This window comes from Dama dama, chromosome 15 (genome assembly GCF_033118175.1).
Source record: "Dama dama isolate Ldn47 chromosome 15, ASM3311817v1, whole genome shotgun sequence".
NCBI lineage: Eukaryota > Metazoa > Chordata > Mammalia > Artiodactyla > Cervidae > Dama > Dama dama.
The window spans coordinates 32296204-32324053 of NC_083695.1; the positions used below are offsets into that span (position 1 = coordinate 32296204).

The window sequence follows — 27850 nt, forward strand, 5'->3', positions numbered from 1 at the left end:
TAAGGTCCAAAAGAAATAACTGGTCAACTAACTGGAACCACTACTCTTCTTTCCCAGGTAACCTAGGTACATATTAACAATGACATTCAAGATTTAATAACTTTTATTATCCCCTACAGTCTAATCACACATAGAGTGGTTTTTTAAATATGTAAGTCAAATCATCTCACTCTCCTGTTCAAACTCTTCTGTAACATCCCATCCTTTCAGAGTAAAAGCCAAAGGCATTACAATAGTTCTATAAGAACTGTAAGACTTATAAAGTGCTACGTGATCTGGTGCTTGGCTACTCTTTAATCTCATCTCTGACCACCATGGTTTGTCCTAGACTTCCCTCAAAGCTGCCAGGCACACTTCCCCACTAGGGTCTTGGCATCTGATCATTTTTTTCTGTCTACAACTCTCTTCCCATAAATATTCACTTGGCTTCCTTCCTCAGCTCCTTCAGGGTCTTTGCTCAAATGACACCTTAACAATGAGGCAGATATATAAAATAGCAAAATACTCTGTCCTCTTCTCTTGCTTTATTTTTCTCCCTGACATTTATAACTACTTGATACACTATGTATTTAATTATTTGTTTCTTTCTCTAGAATGTAAGTTACACAGAGACAGAAATTTTCATTTACCATCTGAGTCACCAGGAAAGCCCTGTTCTATGTAGAAGGACGGGTGTAAATACTATATTTTTTATTGAAAAATGGATCTAATGGGCTTCCCTGGTGGTTCAGAGAGTAAAGAATCTTCCTACAATGGGTTGGGAAGATCACCTGGAGAAGGGAATGGCTACCCACTCCAGTATTCTTGCCTGGAGAATTCCATGGACAGAGGAGCCTGGCAGGCTACAGTTCATGGGGTCACAAAGAGTTGGACTGAGTGACTAACACTTCCACATTCATGGATCTAATGCTAGAACTACCGGAGTAGTCCTCCTGGTAATGAATTTAGATCTTAGACGATCATGCTTTTGACCACATGGTTGACTATGTAGTTTGGGGGCATAGCAGCATGCCTGGGGATTGAACTACAATTCCCAGAATGCATCTCTAAGAGGATTCTGGGAAGTGTGGCAGAAGCATGCTTTTGACAATCATGGTTAACTTTGGAGAGCTTAGCAAGCAGGCATGAGGATTGAACTACATTTCCCAGAGTACATCTCAAGGAGCATTCTGGGAAGTGTGTCAAAGGCAGCAATCATTCTTTGAGGAAAGAGTTCAACTTCCCAGGAAGACTTGGAGTTCCCTGGTGGTACGGATTCTTGAGGCCTAGGAAGGCACCCCTAAAAGAATTCAGAGTAAGTACAGTGGAAGAGAAACATATTCAGATTCTAAGCGGAAGAAAGATTTTATGAAGAGACAGAACCAGAACTTGAAAAAAGCTCTCTGTCAACTCTCTTCCTTCTTGTAGAAACCACAGTTATGCATCATAAATTATTGGAGCTATCAGATTAACTCCAGCTAATAATTTTCTGATACTTTTTTTGGAGAGTCATTTAAAAATGGAATTTGTTAACGTCTCTGCGTTGTCTGAATTATTTTGAATTAAGGGAGGAACAATTTATTTTTTAGAAAGCCAACCACATAGCTGGTCACTGAGAGCTTGAAGTGTGTTTCCCAGTGGCTCCTCAGTTCTGCATGTTTCCCATCCCACTGAGGTCCACAATCATCAAAAGTCAGACTCCCTGAAAAAGACTCTCTCAAACACTACTGAACCTGGCCTCTTCTTAGTAGAAGTAATCACAGAGACTAGAGGTGGACTTTTTTCTCCTGCTATAGTGCTTTCTAAATGAATCTTTCTTCTGTTAAGATAAACAGGATGAGAAGCATATATGAATCCTTTATTACAGGAGGTTCAGAGAAATTGTTCCACTTAAGGGCCTTGCCTCATCATTATTTAATAGTTTTTAGTCAAAATAATATTAACTTTCATCTGTATCAGTCTTTTTTAAAAGTTACTTTTAAAAGTACTTTTAAAAAATTATACTTTTTAAAAACTTAAATAGCCCATGAATGTTAGAAGGTGCTTCCTCCTGTATTTCTCTACAAAACATGACCTTTGGAGCCAGATAGCCCTGAGTTTTCATCTATTGCTCTCTAGATTGTATCTCAGATTGGTTAACCTCTCAGTTTTATCTTCCTTTCTTATAAAGTGGAATAAATTCATTTTTTCATTCAGTATATTGTGTTTTTTTCTGTGATAGGGACTGTGCTAGATGCTGTAGATAGGAAGATGCAATCCCAGCCCTTAAGGATTTTATAATCTATTAGAGCTGAGAATTAGGTATGTCAAAATCTGACATACCATATAGTAATAATACACTTTAGGTCTCTTTTCTCCCTTTCCTTCCCCTGTGAAAGATGAGACAGAAACCAAGCTCCCCATCACGTTAGGTAACAACTCCAGGTCAGAAATTCAGTCAGTGGCAGAGCCAGGAAAAAAGTTTTGAGTCTCTCCAGTCCAAGTCTTACTTCCCTGTCCCTTTCTTGCTTTGGAGGAGACATGCATTTGCACTGTAAACAAAACAGAAGGCAGGCCTGAGCTTGTCATCTAAAGTAAAATAAGGGTGTTAATATTTTCTTCTAAGCCTAATTTTGTGAATAGTGCATTTTTATCTCCAGTGCAGTGATTTGGCATAAAGTATAATAATAGTTGCCAATTCAAACAAAAACAACTATCCTGTTCCTAACGGGGCAATTGAGCAACTGGACATGTTTCATATGCAGCATGTTTTTCTAGCTGTAGACCAGCATGTTTACCAAGCGTGAGCCCTTGGGTCAATACATTTTGAAGAATACATCAAACCAAAGACCCCAAAAGTGGAAATCACAAACCATTTCAGAAAAGCAGTAGCAAAATTTTTCCTGCATTAGATGTATAAATAATATAGGGCCATCAGAAATTCTATTTTTATCCAAAAAGTAATCTCACATAGCCTCTTGACTGTTAAGAGTCTTTTTTGTGTGTGCTGAGGTTCAGTCTGAATGACAATTTCCCAGAGAAAAGCAGTATACCAGTGGTTCCTACAATGCATTTCAGTGATCATATTGTGGAAAATGCTGTAAATATCCTGTAATATTTTAAAAATTAGAATGGGGAAAAGTAGAATAAAGGCACAATAAATAACTAAGCACAGGAAATCAAACTGACACTTTACAAAAGGGGAGCTAGTATTATTGAATCTGAAAACACTTTGAATCTCAATAGTAATCAAAGAAATATAATTTTTTTTTTAACCAGATGCTATTAAACTTTGTAAGTGTAGCAATGTAGAAAGAACCATATGATTTTAAAACAAATTTTGGCCCAGTAGTTCTATGCTGGGGACCTTACCTTAAAGAGGTATTCAGAAAATATCAGCACAGAGGTATTTAGTAGTCTTTTATTTCTGGTAATTTCAAATCAGAGCCACCTAAATGTCTAAAATTAGGGGACTATTTAGCAAGTAAGGATGGAAGTCTGCTTGATGTAATACTATGCAGCCAAAAAAAAGTAGATAAAATTTACACAAAAAGATGGAAAACTGCTTATGACATGTTTCATGAAAGCAAATTGAAAAACTGTTTACTGATTACAAATATGTAAAGGTCATGTGTGCAAAAGACTAGTATATAAATTATATTAATGTGGTGATAATATGGGTGCTCTCACAATTCTGTTTTCTGTATGTCCTGTAATGTAGTTGTATTAATTTGCTAATTTAAATTATATATTTGAAAGAGGAAAATACAATTAAAGTTGAATTTAAAGGAAATAATTTTCTCTGCTTGAATAGCCTACACTGCTTTTTCTATGTTAAAAGGGAGCCATTTAGAAAAGGTATTAGACTTAATCTTTACTAGATTTATGACTATACCAATGCAGGTACAATTCTCAGTTAAATTATATCTTCCTCTTGATTATGAATTCTTTTTTAAAACTACATGAGGAACTTTACTGTCTTTTACCAGCTCTGATATCATTAACTTATGAGTAAGCAGGCCGTGTAAATCCACAGTTGGCTAAGGTTAATTTAGTGAGCATTACATTTAGGCAAAACATCAGGCAGCAAAGCACAGTAGGCCACACAGATTAGCTGGTAGTCATAACTACAAACAGCTCTTACAGTATCACCAAAGGAATTCAAAGAACTCACCGAAGAAATTCCCCATGACTCTCAGGGAATGTGATGGAGTGCTACTGGGAACAGTGGCCTGTAGAAAACTTCACAGTGAAGTTAGTCCTGGGAATGTACAAGAAATATGAACACATGGTTAAAAAACCCTTTTAAGTGCAGAAATGTAAAAAGTAAAAATTATGAGTACCCTTTTAATCCCTATCTCCATATCACTCTCTCAAACTAGTCACCATTAATAGCTTGACATGTGGATTTCTAGTCATTTTTAAAATAAAAAAAATACATATCTAATTAATTCTACTGACCTATATATGTATATATCCTGGGTTTTTTTGTATATATCCTTTTCTTTACAAATTAATTAGATAATGCCAAACCAACCAACTACTCTTTGCTTTTCTTAATAATATATTCTGAATATCTTTCTCTGTTACTACATATATTTTTTCATACTGTTATCTTCTTATCTGTTTGTTTTTACAGCTGTGTTATTCCATTTTATCATAATTTTCAATTAACATCTTATATGTATCCTTTTCTTCCTAGGATAAATTCTTGAAAGTGGAATTGCTAGGGGAAGGGTGCTTACTTTCACCATTTGATAGATATTTCAAAATTTCCCTCTAAAAATATCATATCAGTAACATTCTCAGAGTTGTACATGAGATAGAAATATTAACTTTAAATTCATTTCCTCCAGGATATCACATCAGTCTTTGGGTTATTAAAATAGAGACTATACTTTTAATATTCTCCTGGAATACTTTGTAATCCACATATCACATTCTGCCTTCTGTGAAAGCTATATATTTGCTTTCTCTCTCCTGCAAGAGTCCCTTGAGGGCAGGATTTTTATCCTGTACATTATTGTGTCCCCTCAGAAAGCTTGCATAAAGTCAGTACTCAATAAATATTTTGTTGAATGTTGCTTACTAAATATATTTTACCCTTGGCTAGGATATAGATTATAGGCAAAGCTATCCAAGGATTAGTCATCAGTGATTCATAATTATGCAACTGAGAAGTAGGCCTAAATTTTAGACATTCCTCGGTGATTTAGTGTCAAAACTTGCTTCCCTTGGGCACAGTTAAAAGGGTGTTTGGATAAATTTAAAAATAAATAAATAAATAAATAAAAGGTGTTTGGTTATTTAACTATACTGATTTTCTTATTTCTCCTTTGACTTTTTTATTGCTAATGTGAACTGTAGTTTTCATGGAGAATAAAAAGCTTACTGATGCACAATTTAAAAGATGTCCCTTTCTGCAGAATAGATTCTTAAGATACAGAGTTATTTTCCCATATCACAAAAAGACTAAAAAATAGGAAATATCTTAGATCTATGTGGGTTTGCATAGCTGCCCTTTGAAATATTTTCCTAATGCTTGTGATTTTATATTTTTCTTATCTACAAGATTCTTCTTCATTTTCAAATGGACTTTGTTTTTCAAATATTCTGAGAAATTTGGCTACATTAGTCTGGAGACAATCCTAGGCTTACTAGGTCTATTAGTGTGATGCTACCTGCTATAACCAGCTTCAGAATTTCAGTGGCTTAATATGACAGGAGACTCTGGGGAGTCTTTGGTTGGTGGATGGCTTTTCTCCACGTAGTGATTCAGGGATCCAGGCTCCTCCATCTAATGGCTCTGTCATTTTGAAGTCATCCAGGCAGATGGGGAAAGGATGGAGAAGGCCAACTCATACTTTATTGTGCCAGCCTAGAAGAGATACACATCACTTTCAGTAACATTATACAGTTTAGACCTAGTTTTAGTCCCATCCAAGAAACAGAGGAGGAGGAAAATATAGGCCTGGCTTGGCAACTACCACCCAGCAAGAGTTCCACAATATGGAAGGAGGACCACAAGGCTTTTAGTGGACAGTTATCTGTTTCTCACAACCTATTAGCTAGGCAGAACAGGTTTTAATTTTGTAGATAGGAAAGAGGTACTGAAAAGTTGGGACTTTCCAGGTGGCGCGGTGGTAAAGAATCCACCTGCCAATGTGGGAGATGCAGGAGACTCGGGTTTGATTCCTGGGTCAGGAAGATCCCCTGGAGTAGGAAATGGCAACCCATTTCAGTATTCTTGCCGGGGAACTTCCATGGAGAGAGGAGCTTAGCAGGCTACGGTCCATGGGGTCTCAAAGAGTCAGACATCACTGAACAACTGAGCACGCACACACTGAAAAGTTGATATCCCACAGCTAGTTAGCAGTAGAGATGTAATTTAGAAGCCAGATCAGGACTTCTATTCAGTTTATCTTTGCTTAATATTAAATAGTGATCCTATTCTGGCTTAAAGTATAACCCTCTTAGTGATTCATTACTTCAAATTGCATATTCTTTTTTTCCTTTTAATTCCTTTTTCTCCTAAGGAACTGACAATGTCCCTGTATTGTGGAACTGCTTGCAGGAGAAAATTTTTGGGGGGCTATAGGCTGCTGTCAACCTATGTTACTAAGACACGGTGAGTTTTGACCAAACTGAGCTCTGATTTTTCTATCTTTGGTCTGTTAAAATTATAAAATATAAATATCTCAAAATTCTACATTGGGGCTTAAGGATGTATGATTAAGATTTACATGTAAAGATGTTCAATGCAAATTATTTATAATTAGAGAATTTCTAAACTAAATTTCCAGTAATAGCTAAAGTGTCTGACATACTTAAATATAAGTTCTTTTTTTAAGGTAATAATATAGTCTTTTCCACTATGGTACCTCTCATGCATAGAACCCTACTATATGGCACATAGTAGGCACTGAAATATTGTTGAACGGATGAATAAACAGTAAGGGAGAAATTAAATTATGATACAGCCCTTATGATGGAATTAAAACTATACTGAATAATAGTTCATTAATGTTGCTGAAAATAAGGTAGGTAACTCCATTCCCTGCATACTATGCTTCCCAAACTCCTTCCCCCAAGAACAAACCTCAGTGAAAGGCAGTCTGGAAAAAAGTATCGATACCAGTACAGGAAGATGAAAAAGGACTTCTTTGTCATCAATCTGAGCAAATGTAAAACCTGTGAATTTGAAATCACTAGCCTGCTGTCATACAATTTTGGGGTATAAATTTGCACCATCTTTGTGGTGTAATTCCAATTTCCCAACCTGTGAAAAGAATTTAAGTAGCATTTGTAGACCTGCAGAAGCAAGTGTAAAACCCCTCTGGAGGGATACACTCACAACCAGAGCTTTACATGTTGAAAGCTCTCCCATACATGAGTGCCCAGTCCAAAATTTAAAAGCACACAAACATGTACAATCTTATACGAGCAAGAGTGAGAAAACAAATTGCAATACTTGTTCTAGGTATTAACATTTGAGTTATTTACAGTTCTCAGGCTGAGACCCTGAGAACAATAACAGAATTACCGAATAGTCTAAAAAAATGAGTGTTAAGGTGATTAAATATATTGAAAATGAATAAACATCATAAGAAAAATAAAATTCTGTCAGTGAAGAATATGGTGTGAAAATGTTAATGTTTAAGAAAAAAAGGCTACAAAAAAAAAAAAGAAAGAAAAAAAGGCTACAAATTAGTAGATGGAGTCTCAAAGTATTTATTGTACAATTTATTGTATATGTATAAATGGATAATATTAATACATAGTTTGGAGAACTCCAAGGGATAAACAGTGATCATCTCTGAGTAGTGAGATTCTCGATGATTTCCCTTTTTTAAAAAAATTGGTACTGCATATTCTAATTTCAGTAGAATGACTTTTTCAACTTTTATAACAAGAAAACAAGAGTTGAAGTCTGTTAATCTTAGTGTGTTGTGGTTTCCATACTATTATATTTAAAAGGAGAAAATTCATTTTTAAGTGACTGATTATTGAGGCATAGTTGATTTATAATATGTTTCAGGTGTATAACACAACAATTCAAAATTTTTATAGGTTATATTCCATTTAAAGTTATTATAAAGTGTTGGCTATATTCCCTGTGCTGTACAATATATCCTTATAGCTTATTTTTTATTGAAATATAGTTAATTTACAATGTTTCAGGTGTACAACAAGAAAATGCATTTCTAAAAAACGTGTTCCAATCAAGAAGAATATAAGATTTTGGATCTCAGTCCCAGTTGCAGCGAGGCCCTGGGTTTAAGACCTTAACCTGGTTACTTTTGTAGATGTTTTGCTTTTTATGGTCATTAGGGCAAAGCACAGGTTGTACAACTCTTACTGCTTTTTTACAAAGGCACCAGTGTATGTTCTGTTGTCTATGTTAATATTTGGTAACATCCGAGTGGCACCTGTCTCTCCTTTGATATACACTCAGTCTTTGTCCCAGGAGATTACAGTCACTCACAATAACTATAAAAATATCTTGAGTATTAAAATCTCAGGTTCCTTTTGTCTTCTGTTTACAAAGAGCTCATTGCAATCGCTTTTATTGTACACTCAAAAATAGGTTTCTAAAGATACCACTGAGACATGTTTATCATTTTGCTTTGTAGTTTCATGTGGAGCTAATGCTACTGGTATTACTAAAGCTCCCAGATTCTACAGAAAATATCTGTGAACTGTATTTCCCACTTTAAGGGACAAAAAGTACTGTATACGTGAGAGTCTGTTTTAAGGATTTCAACAGTCAAAATCATTATGCTGGGAGTTCCCTGGTGGCTAAGTGGTTAGGATCATGGCCTCATGCTGCTGTGGCCCAGGTTCAATCCCTGGCCGGGGAACTGACATCCTGCAAGCCATATGGCACAGCCAAAAAAACTGAAACAAAACAAAAGGGGAGTCCACATTCAGCCCTCCCCAAATCACACAGACTTTGCCCTGATTCCTGAGGCTCTTGAAAGGATAGGCTCAGGCCATCTTTAATGAAGGTACAGAACTTGCTCCATTCGTTTTCTTTTTTTTTTTTTGAGAAGCTAATTATAGGATGCTCTTTTTTCTACAGTTTAATTCTGGCTACTGAAAATATTACACTTATTAAATAAATGTCAAATATGGCTTCACTTTCATCAGTGGTCCCTTTAGTAGAGATAAGGACCTAATGGCATCCACTTGGGAGAATAGATGCTTGAAATAAGACTGCATTTAAGGTAAAATTTTTACTTTATCATCCCTAGGTTGAAAAGGGGTTTCTGAAGGTATATGTTTGCTCCTTGTCCGCAATAATAAAGTCTGCTCCCATCTCCAGTACTCTGTGGTTGATGTTTTATCACTGTACTTGTTTTCCTTTCACTTCACTGCATGTAAATTCTTGCCTCACAACATAATATTGACAGAGTACCTTGAAGTTCAATTCAGTAAATATTTATCACTGTTGAAGTTCAAGTCATAAATATTTATTGAATTGAGCCATTCAACATGCTAATTACTCGAGATACATAACTAAAACAGACCCTGCCTGCCCTTAAGAAGATTGCAATCTTACAGGAGACAGATAGAGTAACAAATAGAACCATGTAAGTGCAGTCACAGAAGTATGGGCAAAATATACAGGACAAAGGAGGGAATGATCTCCCAGAGTCATATCCTTTTTTAAAGCAATTTAGGATGTAAATAAATAAAAAGAAATAACTGTGGTAGGAGAGCAATGCAGGGACATAGTTCTCAAAGATGAACATTGTACAGGAAACTAGGTGTGGTTTTCTAATGGTTTGATTATTTCCAAAATACAGGTATTTATTTGAACTGAAAGAAGATGATGATGCATGTAAAAAAGCCCAGCAGACAGGAGCATTTTACCTCTTTCACAACTTGGCTCCTTTGCTTCAGAAATCAGAACATCAGTACGTGGCCCCCCAGCATAGCCTATTAGGTAAGCCCAAAGTAGACCAGCAAAGTAGACCAGCCTGTGGCCACTGACCAGAATGCAGTCCATGTTAAATCCCTGAGGAGAATCCTCCAACTTTAGAGTCCAGATTTTTTCCAAATGCTTTGGCCAATTAATTATTTAGTACATAAACTAAATTGCTCAGTTGGATATTTTTTGGCAATGATATGGGCCTCCTGGGCTGCTCAGTGGTAAAGAACCTGCCTACCAATGTAGGATATCCAGGTTCAATCCCTGGGTCAGGAAGATCCCCTGGAGGAGGGCATGGCAACCCACTCTGGTATTCTTGCCTGGAGAATCCCATGGACAGAGGAGCCTTGTGGGCTACAGTCCATAGGGTCACAAAGAGTCAGACATGACTGAAGAAACTCAGCATGTGTGCACAAACTGTTTAAGATTTGCATCATGACTTAATTTCTCTTTAGAAGGGTCAAAGCTAAACATGAATTAAAATTAATTTGCTTTGAGATATGTTTTATATAAATATATATAATTTTACATATAATTACATATTGTATACTTATTAATATATTAATAAATACATATAATTTGCTTTTAAGGTATATAATTAGAGATATCTAAGTCATTGGGAATTGGCATTCAAGATGCTACCTTTCAAGTTTTACATGATGTCACTCTATGTTGTTTAGTTGCTGAGTTTTGGCCAACTCTTTTGCGACCCCATGGACTGTAGCTCACCAGGTTCCTCTGTCCATGGGATTTTCCAGGCAAGAATACTGGAGTGGATTGCTGCTTCCTTCTCCAGGGGATCTTCCTGATCCAGAGATCAAACCCACATCTCCTGCATTGCAGGCAGGTTCTTTACCACTTGTGCCACCTGGGAAGCCCCTGGGTCACTATATGCCAACTTCTAAATACATTGCCAGGGCCAGATTATGCACTGCATATGTTGGAATACTTTGATAGTTTCTGGCAATACCTAAGTATATGAGGATGTTTATCAGAAGGCACTAAACATTATTTAGAGATTAGCAATGTAATCTTGTATTATGAACAAATAAATATGAATCCTTCATGCACAGAACAGATTTTCTCCCAATACAGCACTTGCCTTTACAGACCAGGATCTCAGATGAGGAGTCTACCCTGGCCCATAAAAGCAGCATAATCTGGAGATGAAATTGTAGAATTGATTTGGTCTACCATTTTAAGTATGACACTTTTCTTTTTTTTTTTTTTTTCAGTGCTTTAGTAAGTTAACTATGATGTGTCTTTAAAACTAGGGGATATGCCCCTTTCATGATATAATCATAGAGTAATACAGGATTACACAGAAAGAGTTCCTTTAAACTCTTCAGATTGCTGATGGAGGCCAACAGAGGTTAAGTGATTAGGTCAAAATTACACAGCTAATTAGCATGCAGGGCAGTGACTGGAAGCCAGGTGTGCCTACTTCAAGTTGAAGTAGATGGTTTCTAATAAGTCTAGTATGGCTCTGGTAGTTTAATTAAAACCCTGTGTTGTTTTCCCCCCCCCCCCCCCCTTTCTCCTTTTGTATTTCTTAGAGTTGGAAAGGCTCCTGGGTAAGTTTGGACAAGACTCACAAATACTAGAAGATTCCGTGCTAATTGGATGCTCAGAACAGCAAGAAGCATGGTTTGCTCTGGATCTAGGTCTAAATAGCTCTTCTTACATAAATGGTACATAACATTATTCTTGATGGACACTTCCCTGTGGTTCTTGGGCTTTGGGACTCCACATAATAAAATTTCAAAGAACATGTTAAGAATACAAAACAATTTTAGTTTTTAAGTTGTTGTTGTTGTTTAGTTGCTAAGTTGTATCTTACTCTGCGACTCTCCTACAACTACAACACGCCAGGCTTCCCTGTCCTTCACTATATCCCAGAGTTTGCTCAGACTCATGTCCACTGAGTTGGTGAAGCCATCCAATCATAAGCATTTCTTAAGTAAGAACATTAAAAAATACTACCATCTACTATCATCATTTGGAGAAGGAAATGGCAACCCACTCCAGTACTCTTGCCTGGAAAATCCCATGGACAGAGGAGCCTGATAGGCTAAGTTCATGGAGTCGTGAAGAGTCCGACAGGACTGAGCGACTTCACTTTCGCTTTTCACTTTCATGCACTGGAGGAGGAAATGGCAACCCGCTCCCGAGTTCTTGCCTGGAGAACCCCAGGGCCGGGGGAGCCTGGCGGGCTGCCGTCTACGGGGTCACACAGAGTCGGACACGACTGAAGCGGCTTAGTAGTAGTAATAGTAGTACTATCATCATTACATAAAATAAAGGACATTTTTTAATGCTTTCTCAACTACATGGTGGTACACAGATGTTTATTATTCTCTGTACCTTCATGTATTTTATATATCTTAAGAAGAAGAAAGAAATGTTTTAAAATTCATGACATTATTCTTATTTCTCTTATCAATGCAGGTAAATAAACACATTACCCTGGAGTAGCTCTGGGTCTTCAGACTTGCATTTGGAAACTGGTCTGCTAGAGCTTGTGGCCCTTATCAAGCCTTCCGTCTCTGTTTCAGGGTATCAGCTGTGAATACAATGATGCTGGAATGAGGTTTAGATAGGGGGCTCAAAGGTCCCATTTCATCTTTTTTCCAGGGATAGTGTGTGGCTAGTGCAAATATCCTTATTGCCCCGAAGAGGATCTTGGGAAACACTATGCTCTAATGTTTCCCAAATCTGCCCGAATATAAGAATCTCCTGGTGATTGTTAAAAAAAAAAAGAGAGAGATTTCTGGGCCTCACTCATCTGCCATTCAGAATCTCCAGGTAGGGGCTTGAGAACTTGAATATTTTTTTATTCTTCCTAATTGAGTCTTATTAGGTGAGTTTGGGAAACACTCTTCTAACAAGATATACTAGAGAGAGTCCCCGAGGTAAAGTCTGACATTTGTTTCATTTCATTCTCTTTTCTAATATTTTAGCTTCCTTACAGAAAGCTGAAGTGGAGACAGCCCTCCAGGGGTCGTTCATTAAGCTGACAAAGGCTCTCTTTGAGCTGAATGTGAAGGATGCCTCCTTGCTGTCCACGGTAGATTGATTTCTTGGTTCTGTAGGAAATTTAGTGAAGTAGTGTATATGGGAAAGATTTGATTTCTTTTTTGCAGATCATAGACTGTGTTTCTTCTTCTTTTACCCTGTTTTTGTCAGTACCGTTTTCTCCTAAGGGTGTATAGATCTATGGCACTATGATCTATAGGCCTTATAAACACTTTTAATGACCCACAGCATGACATATACATGGTGAGAAGTTACTCTACATTGCCCTAATGACTTATTCTCCACCTTTGGATTTCACTTGCTGAAATGGCTTTTGACCGTCCATTTAATTGGGTTTCCCAGGTGGCACTAGTGGTAAAGAACCCAGGGGCTGATGCAGGAGACATGAGAGACTCAGGCTCAGTCCCTGGGTCAGGAAGATCTCCTGGAGGAGGGCAGAGAAACCCACTCAATGTTCTTGCCTGGAGAAGCCCATGGACAGAGGAGCCTGGTAGGCTACAGTCCCTAGGGTTGCAAAGAGACGGACACGACCGCAGTGACTCAGCATAGCACAGTACAGCCTAGGTGATTAATACTCTTGTGTCAGTTTCAGTGGTACGACAAAGTGATTCAGAGATACATATATATACATACATACACATATCTATTCTTTTTCAAATTCTTTTCCCAATTCAGTTGTTATATAATATTGGATTGTCCATTTAAGTTAAAGAGCTATCTCTAAACATTTTTTATTTGCAAAAAAAATTCCAAATTTATTGGGGAGTACATATTGAGGTGTTTTGTTATTGTTCAGTCACCCAGTCATGTTCAACTTTGTGACCCCATGGACTATAGCCCTCCAGGCTTCTGTCCATGGAATTCTCCAGGTAAGAATACTGGAGTGGGTTGCCATTTAATTTTATAGAAAATGTTTTCTTTTTAAGCTGTGTCATAAGTACATGGGTGTTCATTATTATACTTTATTTTTTAGATAATTCATAATACACTTAAAATATGGCTTTTAAAAATTCATACTTAAAATGATAGAGGACTGTTTTCAGAGAGTTTCCTTTAAAGTTTAAATAATTAATAAAGTAGGTGAGCTGGAAAGGGAATGGCATGTCCCTTTGAGTTGCTCTAAATATTAGTAGCCCCAGCACCATTACAGATGAAACCCACATTCTCTCCAAATGGTACCAAGTCCATCTTTGTATTCCTAGGCTCAGGCTCTTCTTCGTTGGCATGATGCTCATCAGTTCTGCAGCAGAAGTGGGCAGCCCACCAAGAAGAATGTGTCTGGTAGCAAGCGTGTGTGCCCTTCCAATAACATCATCTATTATCCACAGGTAAGCATTGCTTCAAAAGGACAATAATCCGAGCCAAAAGGCTTTCCTTAGTTACCCATTATTTGGTTTCATTAACGGGCCCTAAAGCCCTGGTGTCTAAGTTTCCATCCCCTTTTCCTAGGTGGCACCTGTGGTGATCACTCTGGTGTCAGATGGAACTCGATGCCTGCTTGTCCGCCAGAGTTCCTTTCCCAAGGGAATGTATTCTGCCTTGGCAGGTTTTTGTGATATAGGTAAGGAATTTATACAGATAACATTGAAGGAAATGAAAGCTTATCAATAATATATATATATATATTTTTTTTTTTGGCTGCACTGGGTCTCCGTTGCTGTACTCCAGCTTTCTCTAGTTGTGGTGGACGGGCTTCTCATTGAGGTGGCTTCTCTTGTTGCAGAACAGGACTCTAGGGCACATGGGCTCAGTAGTTGGGGCGGTTGGGCTCGGTAGTTGCAGCCTATAGGCTCTAGCGCACAGGCTTAGTAGTTGTGGCACTTAGTTGCCCCGGAGCATGTGGAGTCTTCTCAAACCAGGGACTGAACCCATGTCCCCTGCATTGGCAGGTGGATTCTCAACCACTGGACCACCAGGAATGTTCAATAGTTATGTATTTATTCTTATTGCCAGAGTACTTGGAATCTCAAGCACATTTTCTCCTATTATATCAAGAAAACTACCTTCTGGTACTATAATTTTCCAATATTTTATAGGCAAATTTTCAAATATAAGCATAGTTAGATTTATACTGTAAACACCCATATACTCACCACCTAAATTTGATAATTACTATGCTTATTTTATCACAAATCTGTTCATTTTTCCATCCATCCATTAATCCATCTTATTTTCTGATGCATAGATTGCAGACATTAATACACTTCCTCCTAAATTTTTCAGCATACATATTAATATTCTATTAACTAAAATTTAATGTTTATTTACAGGCTGTTTTTTTCTCAGCCCATTGCATTAAAATCGGCAAATGCTGACATGTGGCATTCGAATTTTGTTAAAAAGCTGAGGACAGCAGTAGTCTTTCCAACTCTTATTCTGTGTAACAAACATAGCAGGTTCAAGAACTGGCAGTTTGATACCCAACTCCAGACTTGATTCTTAGTGTAAAGACTCAGAGATTTAGACCTTTCCCAAGAGTATTTCCTTGACTTTGAGGCCACTTTTATGCTCCTTTCAAAAATGGGCATCTAGATCACCCTTCCTGCTACAGGGCTGTCCTGAATTAATCTGAGTACTTATAGGTGAAAGTCTGGAAGAGACTGTCCGGCGAGAAATTGCAGAAGAGGTGGGATTGGAGGTGGACAGACTGCATTACTCTGCATCCCAGCATTGGCCCTTTCCTCACAGCACACTCATGATTGCTTGTCATGCAACTGTGAAACCAGGGCAGACAGACGTAAGTTCTGATGCTTTCCTTATGACATATCCTTTGCTTCATCCTGGCTGGTCCACAGTTACTCACTAAGCACCTGCGTAGTCCAGCACAAAGATGTGTAAGATGTGATTTATACCTTTAAGGAATTTACAATCTTATAAACAAATTCACCATAAAAATTAGGAATGTCAACATAAGCACCATTCTTCCTTGTATATATATCTCAATCATGAGACAATTTACCTTTCTTCATCAGGAAATTAACAATGTTTCACACTGAATAGGCACACAATAAATGTATAAAATTTAGTGACTGATTTCAGAATTGGTCTTACAGCTCAAGTCAGTCAGGATGTTGGGGACTAATAATATAAAATCACAGGAACTTCTGACTGAAAGGGACTTAGGTGTTGTCTTATCCAACCTCATCTTGCTCTTTCATAAGTTTTTTTTTTTTGCTTAGGGATTTTTTTTTCATTTATTTTTATTAGTTGAAGGCTAATTACTTTACAATATTGTAGTGGTTTTTGCCATACATTGACATGAATCAGCCATGGATTTACATGTTCCCCATCCTGATCCCCCCTCCCAATCCCATCCCTTTGGGTCTTCCCAGTGCACCAGCCCTGAGCATTTGTCTCATGCATCCAACCTGGGCTGGGGATCTGTTTCACACTTGATAATATACATGTTTCAATGCTATTCTCTCAGATCACCCTCACCTTCTCCCACAGAGTCCAAGTCTGTTCTATACATCTGTGTCTCTTTTTCTGTCTTGCATATAGGGTTATCGTTACCATCTTTTAAAATTCCATATATATGAGCTAGTATACTGTATTGGTGTTTATCTTTCTGGCTTACCTCACTCTGTATAATGGGCTCCAGTTTCATCCACCTCATTAGAACCGATTCAAATGTATCATTTTTAATGGCTGAGTAATATTCCATTGTGTATATGTACCATAGCTTTCTTATCCATTTGTCTGCTGATGGGCATCTAGGTTGCTTCCATGTCCTGGCTATTATAAACAGTGCTGTGATGAACACTGGGGTCTTAACAGATTGTGTTGTGTTCCCTATTTGCCAAAGTCTGCCTATTCTGTGCTTTGGTTTCTATACAGTAATATCTAACCTATCTTAGTTTCTGTAATAAACTGTGGATGCAGTTTGCATTATTTTGCTTCCTGCAAGGAAGATACTGTGCTTTTGACTATCATTAACACTTACCTTTTAAAGAAGAATAACATTTATATATTTCCTTTTTAGTTATATAATCATTTAGGCACAAAAAGAAACAGTATTATTCATAACTTACATTTAGTGTTAACCACTTTTTTTTGTGTGTGGCTGCACTGCATGGCTTGCAGGATCTTAGTTTCCCGACCAAGGATTGAACCTGGGCCATGACAGTGAAAGCGCAAAGTCCTAACCACTAGACTGCTAGGAAATCCCCAACCCACTCTTTTTTGTTGTTGTTTGTTTTTTTTAATTTTTTTTTATTAGTTGGAGGCTAATTACTTCACAACATTTCAGTGGGTTTTGTCATACATTGATATGAATCAGCCATAGATTTACACGTATTCCCCATCCCGATCCCCCCCTCCCACCTCCCTCTCCACCCGATTCCTCTGGGTCTTCCCAGTGCACCAGGCCCGAGCACTTGTCTCATGCATCCCACCTGGGCTGGTGATCTGTTTCACCATAGATAGTATACATGCTGTTCTTTTGAAATATCCCACCCTCACATTCTCCCACAGAGTTCAAAAGTCTGTTTTGTATTTCTGTGTCTCTTTTTCTGTTTTGCATATAGGGTTATCGTTACCATCTTTCTAAATTCCATATATATGTGTTAGTATGCTGTAATGTTCTTTATCTTTCTGGCTTACTTCACTCTGTATAAGGGGCTCCAGTTTCATCCATCTCATTAGGACTGATTCAAATGAATTCTTTTTAACGGCTGAGTAATATTCCATGGTCCCCAACCCACTCTTAATACTTTACTATTTGAGCTTCCATGATTCTTTTTCATGTGTGTGTGTGTGTTTTAATATTTAAAAAACATACTTAACTCTCCCCCTTAATTATGGTTATTTTGCTTTTGGACATTATCTAGAATTATCTCCCAGTGAATAGAATCCAGACACCATCTACTAAGATTGCTCAGTTCTGGAACATTTTCTCACCCTTGGCCACTGTACTCTAAGTAGCTCCTAACTTTATATCCTGTTTTTCCTTATGTCTTTCAGCTCCAGGTGAACTTGAGAGAATTAGAAGCAGCTGCCTGGTTCAGTTGTGATGAGGTGGCCGCAGTCCTGAGAAGAAACCACCCATCTAATCAGCAACAGAGTGGGGCTGTCCCATTCTGGCTGCCCCCCAAGTTAGCCATTGCCCACCAACTGATAAAGGAGTGGGTGGAAAAACCAACCTGTTCTCCCCTGCCTGCTTAGCTCAGATCAGGCCACCTGATCAGATAACCCCCTCCTCAGCATCTAAGAGGGGCACATCAGAGAACAATTGATAAACAGGAGGTGACAAAAACCCATCCCCGGCCAACCTCATAAGGCAGAACAGATGGTAAGCCTACAGCAGGACACATCTGCCAGTGTTAACAGAAGTTCCTAACTACAGGCAATCAAAAACGCCCAAACCGATCAGATAACAAAAATCAAAGCAAAAGTTGATTAGTTTGGATACAGGCCCTTGTTCACTCATTTTCCCCTGTGCTATGGAAGCAAACATCTTCTGGCATGTGGCTTATCAATGCTGGATTTATACTAACTGCCAAATGTGCCTGGTATAATTTCAGTTAAAATTTTATCTTAGTATTAAAAACATATAGCAGATCTCAACCCACTACTGAGTTACTTTTTATGTTCACAGAATTTTAAAAAGTAGCACAACATTTTTGAATTTGTATAGAGGTAACTATTTTATATATAGTAGTTAAATAAAAGTCATATTTCTTTAAGTCCTTCATCCCAGGAAAGCCGAATTAAGGTCTTCCTCAAGGTGCTTTGTAATAAATCAGATACAGTGACGTTCTGTTGAGGTAACTGCATGCCAGTGGGGCTCAAGAGGGCAAGTCAATTTTTTGCTGTTACTTGCTCAGTTTGCGACCCAGGGAAAAAGAGTATCCTTTGTCATGCCTGTTTTCCTAAAAGTAAAATGGTTGCAGCCATTTACGCACCCAGTAAGTGTTGTAACGTCAACAAAATGACCAGTGAAGATGAACCATTTCTTGAGTTTTATTGGATAAACTAAATTTAGGATTTCTTGTCATTCACATATGCCTTTCCTTACCTTATCATAGGGGAGAAGCACTGATCTGGAGGAAATGAAATACATTTCTGAGCCTCTGTTCAGATGTGTTTTTCTATCTTACGAAGTGAGGAAACTGTAGAAAGTGAGAATTGAGGGTGGGAGGGAGGAAACTATTAGTGTGAAGTCTGTGTAATGACTAAAGCAATGTTGGGAAGAAATGCTGTTAGAAGTCTGTTTGAAAAGAGGAATGGCTGAGGCAAGAGTCGTATGTTCAGGTACTTTTGGCAACTAACTAGTGATTAAAGACGCACGCGCCAGAGACCCTAACATGATTCACACACTTAAGTCCCACAGGACTAAGTAAAACAGATTCTAGAACTAGGGAGGATGAAGCACTGAATCTCCTTTTGATCCCAAAGGCTGGGATCAATACTCTCACCACTGCCAGCACACCATCACTGCTTTGGGAAAATCAAACTGCTGTCATCGGGAAATGCTGAAGGATAATATGTGATGGGACTCGATTGTCCTATTAGATTGGCGGCTTGCCCTGACCTGGGCTGAACCCGGCACATAGAAGGGAAAAAACACTCTAGAAAGAGAGGTCCTGAGATTTCTTCATATCTTGCAGTTAGAAGAAAACAGTTCAGGGTCCATGTGTAGTAAGTACTGCCTCCCAATGTTTTCTATCTCTATGTGGGTGTGTTTGTGACCACATGTGTACATATCCCCAATCTGAAAATACTGATAGAAAGAGGAGTGTACAGAATTCCTGGTTATGAGTTTCTCAACTTACCACGAAGTAACTGTTTACTTTTGGATTATCATGTTGTTTTGGAAAAGAAAAAATGAGAGTAGTTAATAGGAGGAGCTGCAACATTGAACTTTGTTTCCCAGCAGTGACTGGAAAGAGTGCTTTGCTTCTTAGAAATCCAAGGATAACTCAGAGCAGAGGCAAAAGAGGGCAGGGTGGGCTGGGGTCTTAAAAAATGGCAGATAAATAAAATAAACTTTGGTACAGGGCTTACCTGACTAGAGAATATTTTTGTGGCAATGAATTATGAAGGTGCTAAGAATAAAAAGACCCTGATGGGTCCTTGAAGAAGAATAGCAAAAACAGGTAGAAGATTCAATTATTTGACACCAGAGGGAGACTGACTCAAGGTCGTTCCTGGTAACTGGAATAAAAAGCAGCTCATTCATTCCTTATGTTTGCCAGTCCATCTTCCTTCCTCTACCCAATGTTTAATCCTGAATAAAGATAAACAATGTTCCAAACATAGAGTGTGTAAGTCTTATCTCAAGGGCTTGATTCTCTCTCTTCTGCTGATTTCAAAACCTTGCATGCACCCCAGAGTTGATATCACAAAAGACTTGTGCAAAGAGGGCAACATTTGGGGCTCAGAGAGGAGAAGTTAACCTATGAACTTAAAATGAAGAAAACATTTTCACTAGATGAGTAATCAAAACTAACAATGAGCATAGTCAGACTCTATTTATTCAAGAAGAAAAAAGAGAGGCTAGGTTGGCTTGTTAATCTTTCGTTGGCTTACTTGTGGGTCTGTGATCAGCATTGTCAGGCAGCTGCACACCCATGCTTTGTAAAAGGTTGGAAGCAGGTCCTGCTAGTCCAGCTTGGGAACTATAGGACTCTAATATGTTTGAAACCAGGTTCAGGTCTACATCCACTGGCGTCATAACAGATCCTCCTGTGCCAGAATCTTCCTCCTCTGAATCGTCATTGGTAGTCTGGGATAGAGGTTCCTTGTTCATGGAAGGAAAAGCAAGTCATTAGACAATAGGCGACTAGGTTGGATGGAAGTTACAATAAAAAGCAACAATGTAAAGTTGAGTTACATATTAGAAAGGAAATTCCCTTCTTGATAGAAAGAAAATGAAGTCTAATAATAAACTATGTAATTTAACAGACACATTAAAATTTGGTTCCAAAGATTATAGCATACTTCTTCCTAGGACAAGTTTCTACAAATTAAATGGATTCCTTCCCAATTTTGAAATAGCCCAAGGGAGATAACCAGAGGTAAGGAGATACATTTATAGCTTGCCTAAGAGTTTTAAAAGAAATAAACAAAAAAATGAACAGTTAAAAATAAATAAATAAAACAGAATCTGAAATTTTCTCTAAGTGAAAGAAGCTAGATTTCTTTCCTACCCACACGTAACACAAAATAAGCAGTATAATTAAGCTTATGTTTAAGAAAATAATCTTTCATCCAACCAGAGTTAGGAAAAAATCAACCTTATTCAAATGAAAAGATCAAATTCAAATCACAAAAAAATTACCACAAATGAAAAAGAAAAACTAAGATAAAATAGTTTTAGCTGTCCTTTGTACTAGACTGAAAAGGGAAAGAGGCTGAACACATACCATTTGCTGCTGGGTGGTGAAACTTTTGGCAATGCTGGTATGTGCTAGTTCCCGGTCCATCTGGGCCATGTATGACTTGAGATCATCCAGAGTCCCTTTGACAGATGCTTCTTCTCCAGGCTCCTGTGTTTCAAGATCCAAGTCATCATCACTGTCTAAACATTCAGAGTCTTCCTCATCCAGATCATCAGAGTCTGACTCATGGGACTTTGAACCTACACAGACCCCAACACAGAAAGAGTCACTTGGTACATTTTTTTGGTGTGACTATACATCTCAAAAGAATTAGAATATTCTCTGCCAAAAAAAGGTGAATATACACAGGCAAAATACTTTAGAAAAATCCCCTCCAGAACATGATACTGCTGGCAGACATTTGCAGAAAAGTACACAGGCTGAGCTGAAAGATTCCTTTTTTTTTTTTTTTAGGTGAATTCAATTGATGAAATATTTTTACTTAAGAAATCTAAAAAACTACATAATACATGAATACATTCTGATGTAAACATTCAAGTTACATAGAGTTATTGTCTCACATTTCATTCTCCTCCTAGAGTTAAGCATCTTTTAACAGTTCGGTGGGTACCCACACTTTTATTTACGTAATTCTGTGTGTGTCTGTATGTGTATACAAAATATTTTTTACATAGATATATTGAACTATGGTTTGCTTTTCTATTTATTTATATATCTTAGAGGTCCTTTGCTGTCAAAACACAGAAATGGACCTCATTCTTCACTAAGGCTATATTGTACTTCATAAAGTGAATGTACTATGATTTTTTTTGGCGGGGGGTAAAATTGTACTATAACCCAGTTTTTGCTTCTACAATGTTGCAATCACCTTCTTAGCACACACAGCTTTTTCATGAGGTAAATTCCTGGAAGTGAAATAGCCAAGTCAAAGGTTATGACCGTTCTGGAGAACCAAACTGCCTTGAGAAGAGACGACTTACACCTCCACCTCCACGGCTGAACAGTGCTCCTTTCTCCCACACTTGGGCAAACTGATTATTATCAACCTTTAAAATTTTTCCCAGTATGATGGGCCAAAAAAATAATTCTTACTTTTATTGTATACTTGTTTACTAGAAAGAGTTAACTATTTTCAAATATTTATTGATTATATTTCTTCCTCAAGACACTGCCTGTTTATATCCTTTGTTGATTTTTTCTTATTTGGGCTATTTGTCTTTTTTTTTTTTAGTAGACTATTAAGTGTTATTGTGCTTAGTCGCTCAGTTGTGTCCCAACTCTTTTTGACCCCACTGACTGTAGCCTGCCAGGCTCCTCTGTCCGTGGGGATTCTCCAGGCAAGAATACTGGAGTGGGTGGCCATGCCCTCCTCCAAGGGACCTTCCCAACTCAGATATCAAACCCAGTTTCCCGCACTGCAGGCGGATTCTTCACCAGGGAAGAATCCTTCCCTTCTATACCAGGGAAGCCCAGTATATAAGTGCAGGATGTTCAAAAGAGAAAAAAAAAAGAACAATGTAATACGGGAGCCCATGTAAAACCCCATCTAAACACACAGCATTCATTCACTCAACAAAGACTTAATGAGCAACTACTATGCCAGGCACTAAGCAACGCATCTTCTGTAAAATTACTTAGTAGGGCAACAATTAATAGTTGAAAGCAACTCAAAATCACACACACACACACACAAAACAAAATACAAATGAGATCCAATGCTCCAAAGCTCTAGCAATCTCTATACAACTTACAGTTGCAAAAGAAAAATAAACATCACTGTAACTCACCTAAAATCTTATCAAAATAATTAAGAAAAGAATCTGCATCAAAAGTGATTGGAGCCTCAGAAGGTTCTCTGTAAGATTAAAGGAAAAAGACAATTTATCCCAAACAAAACTCTTTGAAACTTTGTCTAAATTGGTGCCGTTCTTAGGAACACTACCAGAGATATACTTTCAAAGGAGGCATAGCAAGGAAAACAGTAGTTTAAATTTTAAAAACCATTATGCTTACTGATCTTGTAGGGAAATAGAAATGGGAAAGATAGATGAAATAAAAGTAAAAACTGCACTTTGATTAGGCACATTTTTAACTTATGTTGATTTAGGGATCTGCCAACCTACCACCTCCCATAAGATAAACTAGCATTAGCAAAAGAAGCGATTTATCCAAATTCATTTAAATAAAGTCTATCTTTTTAAGAGTCAAACCTTTAAACATAAAAAAGATCAAACCTTCCCTATCGCTGCTTTTTTTTTCCTGCTGTCTTAAATACAGAATACTGAACATAAATTTTAATCTTATAAAAAATAAATAAATTTTAATCTTATGAGGCTAATGAGCATCAACACTAATAAAGATGTATTTGGCTGGGCAAGGAACAATTCCATCTACCTGTTTTTCCCTATTACTTGCCAAATGTAACATCTCTTGTTCTCTGTTATTATTTCTTCCTCTGATAAACACTTTTATCCTCCTATTTTTTGTAGCATTTATTTTATTATATAAAGTTATTTAAAACAGTACATTTTCTGTATTATACATAAAAATTCACATACAGATGTCTTTTCTATCAAATCCTTATTCTTTCTCCATTGTCAAAAATCTTAATTTTTCATTCCTGCTAGATTTTTCTTCCTTGGTAATTCTTTTTGTTACCCCACTGAAATAGTCTCACAGAAGGAATTATGACCTGGGTAGAGCAGAAAGTGATTGCTCAGCAAATGTGAATACTGGTCCCAGTTCTCAAATTCCTTCACCTTTTCCACTGTTATTGAGCACCGTCATGTGTGACTGGAAAGCTTCTGCTCACGGTTGCTGATGAGTTTCAAGCAGAGGTGCCAGGGTGCCATCTGCTCAGTGTATTCTGGTGTGTATACTGGTAACCAATAGGTGAGTCTTCCACCTAATACGAGGGTCTCTGCTGAGAACTTTAACAGGTCAAAGAACATATCACACAGATGATACTCAAGGAAACAGGAACGTGGCTTTCTGGACATTTTTCTATTCCCTTTGGTATTTCCTTTCATGAACCTGTTCTTCTTGTGGATTCTCTAATACTATATGGAGGATCAGTGATGATTGTTTCAAAACATGTGCCCTTCTTCCAGGAAGGTTTAGATGCATCTGAAACCAAGACATCAAGGTGGTACTTCTTTAAACCATACTGATGAAGATTTGCCCTAATGTTTTCATCCGGTCCTCTCCATTTCTGGTTCTTCCTACTAGCCTTTCCCAAGCCATGAACAGTATTGTAGTCTATGTCTGTCCTATATACGTATGCACCAAAATGGGCAGAAGCTATCAGAAGGCCACCTGTTCCAACAAATGGATCAAATACAGTATCATTTTCTTTCACTTTTCCATGGTTGGCCATGATGAATGATAAACCTGCATCCATGCTTGTATTTCAAATAAAGTGTCTCTTTTTGACACTGTATGGCTCAATAAGCTCTCTCTGTTCATCTGCAATTCATCTACCAAAATAAATATTATGTGGATTCTCAGGGATGTGGTTTGGGTCCTAACCATAATCCTCCAAAGTAGAGAATACATGTTGTGGCTTCTTTAAATTCACTTTCCCTTCAAATGGCAAGAAATTCAAGTGCATCTATTCATCTGACTTTTTCTTCTTGTGTAAATGTTTTATTAAATGTGTGAATCTTTATTTTACATGTAGAATCTGAATGCAGAAATGGAACCGTCTTCTCAACAGGGCAGCTTTTAAGAAAACTGTACAGCTCCTCCAGACACTTTCCATGACCCCATAGTTCAAATATAGACTTGGCACACACAGACAAATTAAGTTTCTGGCAATATCTTCAGAGGGAATGCTAAGAATCCAAAAAGAAGACTTTCAGTAAGTTTCCTGACCACTGGTGAACTAACCTCCGAAAAATGAAAGCAAAGACTTTATCTCCGGAAGGCGGAACTCCCGGTGTTCCTGGGCCACGAGCAGAAGATAACCTGTTCAAGGTACCCAGCGGTGCTCATCCTCCTCTTCTGAGTTTGAAGCTTCCAATCTACTTGAGGGTACAAGATCAGATGTCTGATCCTGATGAGAGCTAGATGTTAGAAGTCCATAATATTCTGAGTAAAAAGTAAAGTAAAGTATATAGTTGCCCTGCACAGCTCTGGGGCAGTGGCCTTTAGATCTGAGTGATCTCTCTGGCTTACTTCAAGGATCCTAATCAGGTTATCAGAAATTTGACTCCAGATAAGTAAGTTATCATAGTACTATGTATCAAAAGAGGAAAACAAAGCATTGGAAATCATTTACTAAAAAAAACAAAAATTAAAGGAAAAAAAAAACCCCCACAGAACTGGCAATGATTGGATGATGCCAACCTAGAGACTCTAACTATTTAGATAATTATACTTTAACAGAAATTACCGAGGCAGCTCTGCTCCTTTGTGGGTTGAGACTTTGGATATGAAAGCTTTCATGCTCTCTGAGACTTGAGTTAAGTCATAGTTCTCCTCCTGCCCCTTGGAAATGGACTCTGGCTCTTTTTTGCCAGCAGCTTCCTGCAGCAGCTGGTCCAGTTGATCTGGTGAGAGATCTAACCACCGTTCATCTGAAAAAGAAGTGTGACACTGCCATACTACACTCATGTGAAACAGGTATACTCTCAGTGAAGTACCCTCTGAGACTTAGCGGGATGTTTTAATTCTTTCTAACTCTGCGCTCTATCCTGGCCCATCACTTACCATCTTCTGGGGGAAGACAAGCTTCTTCTTTCTTAAGCTCTTCTATATCAAATGGTATTGTCTGCAATAATGTTAAGATTTCTTCACCTGGGCTCATAGCATGAGAGCTATAAAAAAATCAAAGACATGGGTATTTAACGAGAACTTAGAATAATAACCACAAAAACAGAGTATTTTAAAGTTGGAAATGATTATCTAATTTGGTTTTTTTTTTAAATATGGAACACTTCATGAATTTGCGTGTCATCCTTGCGCAGGGGCCATGTTAATCTTCTCTGTATCATTCCAATTTTAGTATATGTGCTGCCGAAGCGAGCACTCTAATTTGTTTTTAAACATTTGTTCAGGATACTGAATTCTTCCTCTCAAAATTTCACCAGGAACTCAAAATATAAAAAGAGCTCAAAGAAAAACTGCTTTGAGGAGTTCCCTGGCAGTCCAGTGGTTAGGGCTTGGTGCTTTCACTGCCATGACCCCTGGTTCAATTCCTGATTAGAGAATGAGGGTCCCAGAAGCCTCACAGCACAGCCAAACCAACAAAAACCCAAAAAGTAAAGAAAAGAGAAACTGCTTTGCAGAAACAGAAACCATCAACAAAATGAAAAGACAACCTAAAGAAAGGGAGAAAATATTCACTAACCATATATATGATATGGGGTTAATATTAAAAATATATAAAGGAACTCATTAATAGCGAAAAAACTCCAAGTTATCTTATTCAAAAATGGGCAGAGAAAATGAATAGACATTTTTCCAAAGAAGATACACAAATGCCAAGAAAAGGTGCTCAACATCAACTAATCATTAGGAAAATGCAAATAAAAATCACTGTGAGATACTGTCTCACACCTGTCAGAATGTCTATCATCAAAAAGACAAGAGAGATCAAGCATTGGCAAGAATGTGGAGAAAAGGGAACCCCTGTGCACTGTTGGTGGGAATGCAAATTGGTACAACCACTATGGAATACAGTATGAAGGCTTCTCAAGAATTAAAAATAGAGCTACCATATGACCTAGCAATCCCACTTCTGGGTATTTATCCAAAGGAAATGAAAACAAAATCTCAAAGACATGTCTGCATCCCCATGTTCACTGTAGTATTATTCACAGTAGCTAAGACTGGACACAACCTAAGTGTCTACAAACAGATAACTGGATAAAGATGTGGTGTGGATGGATGAATGGACAGACAGATAAATTCACAGAGACAGAGATATACATGGGCTTCCCAGGTGGCGCTAGTGGTAAAGAACTTGTCTGCCAATGCAGGAGATGTAAGAGACTCAGGTTCAATCCCTGGGTCAGGAAGATCCCCTGGAGGAGGGCACAGCAACCCACTCCAGTATTCTTGCCTAGAGAATCCCATGGACAGAGGAGCCTGGCAGGCTACAGTCCATGGGATCACACAGAGCTGGACACGACTGAAGCAATTTAGCACACACACACAGAGATATATATATATATACACTGGATATATATATATATACTGGAATATATATATATATATATACACATACACACACACACACACACACACACACACACACACATATACACACACTGGAATATAATGGAATATTATTTAGCCATGAGAGAGAAAGAAACCTTGTCATTTGCAACAACATGGATGTAACTTAAATGCATTATGCTGAATGGGATAAGCTAGACAGAGAAAGTTAAATACTGCATGGTATCACTTATATGTGGAATCTAAAAAAAAAGAAAGTCAACCTCACGGAAACAGAGAATAAAAGTGGTCACCAGTGACTAAGGGGTGACGGAAATAAGCACAAAAATCCTGGAAAAAGGATTCAAACTTGCAGCTGTAAAGTAAATACAGTCATAGGATCTAATGTGAAACATGGTTA

The 27850-nt window shown here is 37.8% G+C and overlaps 2 protein-coding genes, 1 non-coding gene and 1 pseudogene across 7 annotated transcripts in view; 1 reads left to right on the forward strand and 3 right to left on the reverse strand.

The window, feature by feature from the left end:
• Positions 1-1186: 1186 nt before the first annotated feature.
• On the forward strand, positions 1187-20183 carry NUDT13 (nudix hydrolase 13). Of its 4 annotated transcripts, none has more exons than XM_061161782.1 (9): positions 1187-1294; positions 6495-6586; positions 9768-9907; positions 11449-11583; positions 12853-12959; positions 14131-14256; positions 14378-14489; positions 15511-15665; positions 17891-20183. In XM_061161782.1, the coding sequence occupies exons 2-9, from the start codon at positions 6504-6506 to the stop codon at positions 18089-18091; spliced, it is 1059 nt and encodes a 352-aa protein (XP_061017765.1). In that variant the 5' UTR covers positions 1187-1294; positions 6495-6503; the 3' UTR covers positions 18092-20183. The 4 variants fall into 4 exon arrangements, with proteins under 4 accessions (XP_061017765.1, XP_061017767.1, XP_061017766.1 ...); XM_061161783.1 differs by lacking the exon at positions 1187-1294 and adding an exon at positions 9041-9185; XM_061161784.1 differs by lacking the exon at positions 15511-15665 and having other exon boundaries at positions 1207-1294; positions 17891-18088.
• A 198-nt stretch (positions 20184-20381) lies between these two features.
• ECD (ecdysoneless cell cycle regulator) overlaps positions 20382-27850 on the reverse strand; it is a 29363-nt gene continuing 21894 nt past the window's right edge. For both annotated transcript variants that reach the window (XM_061161781.1, XM_061161780.1), the window contains exons 10-14: positions 25981-26087; positions 25664-25847; positions 23058-23125; positions 21295-21509; positions 20382-20669 (exon numbers count right to left, since the gene is read on the reverse strand). In XM_061161781.1, coding sequence (XP_061017764.1) covers positions 20439-20669; positions 21295-21509; positions 23058-23125; positions 25664-25847; positions 25981-26087 — 805 coding nt within the window. In that variant the 3' untranslated portion in view covers positions 20382-20438. The remainder of the gene's footprint in view (positions 20670-21294; positions 21510-23057; positions 23126-25663; positions 25848-25980; positions 26088-27850) is intronic.
• Positions 23132-25652, reverse strand: LOC133070099 (tRNA (guanine(10)-N2)-methyltransferase homolog; annotated as a pseudogene).
• LOC133070847 (U6 spliceosomal RNA) lies at positions 26193-26299 on the reverse strand. The gene has a single exon (XR_009696251.1). It is a non-coding gene; the product is annotated as a U6 spliceosomal RNA (small nuclear RNA).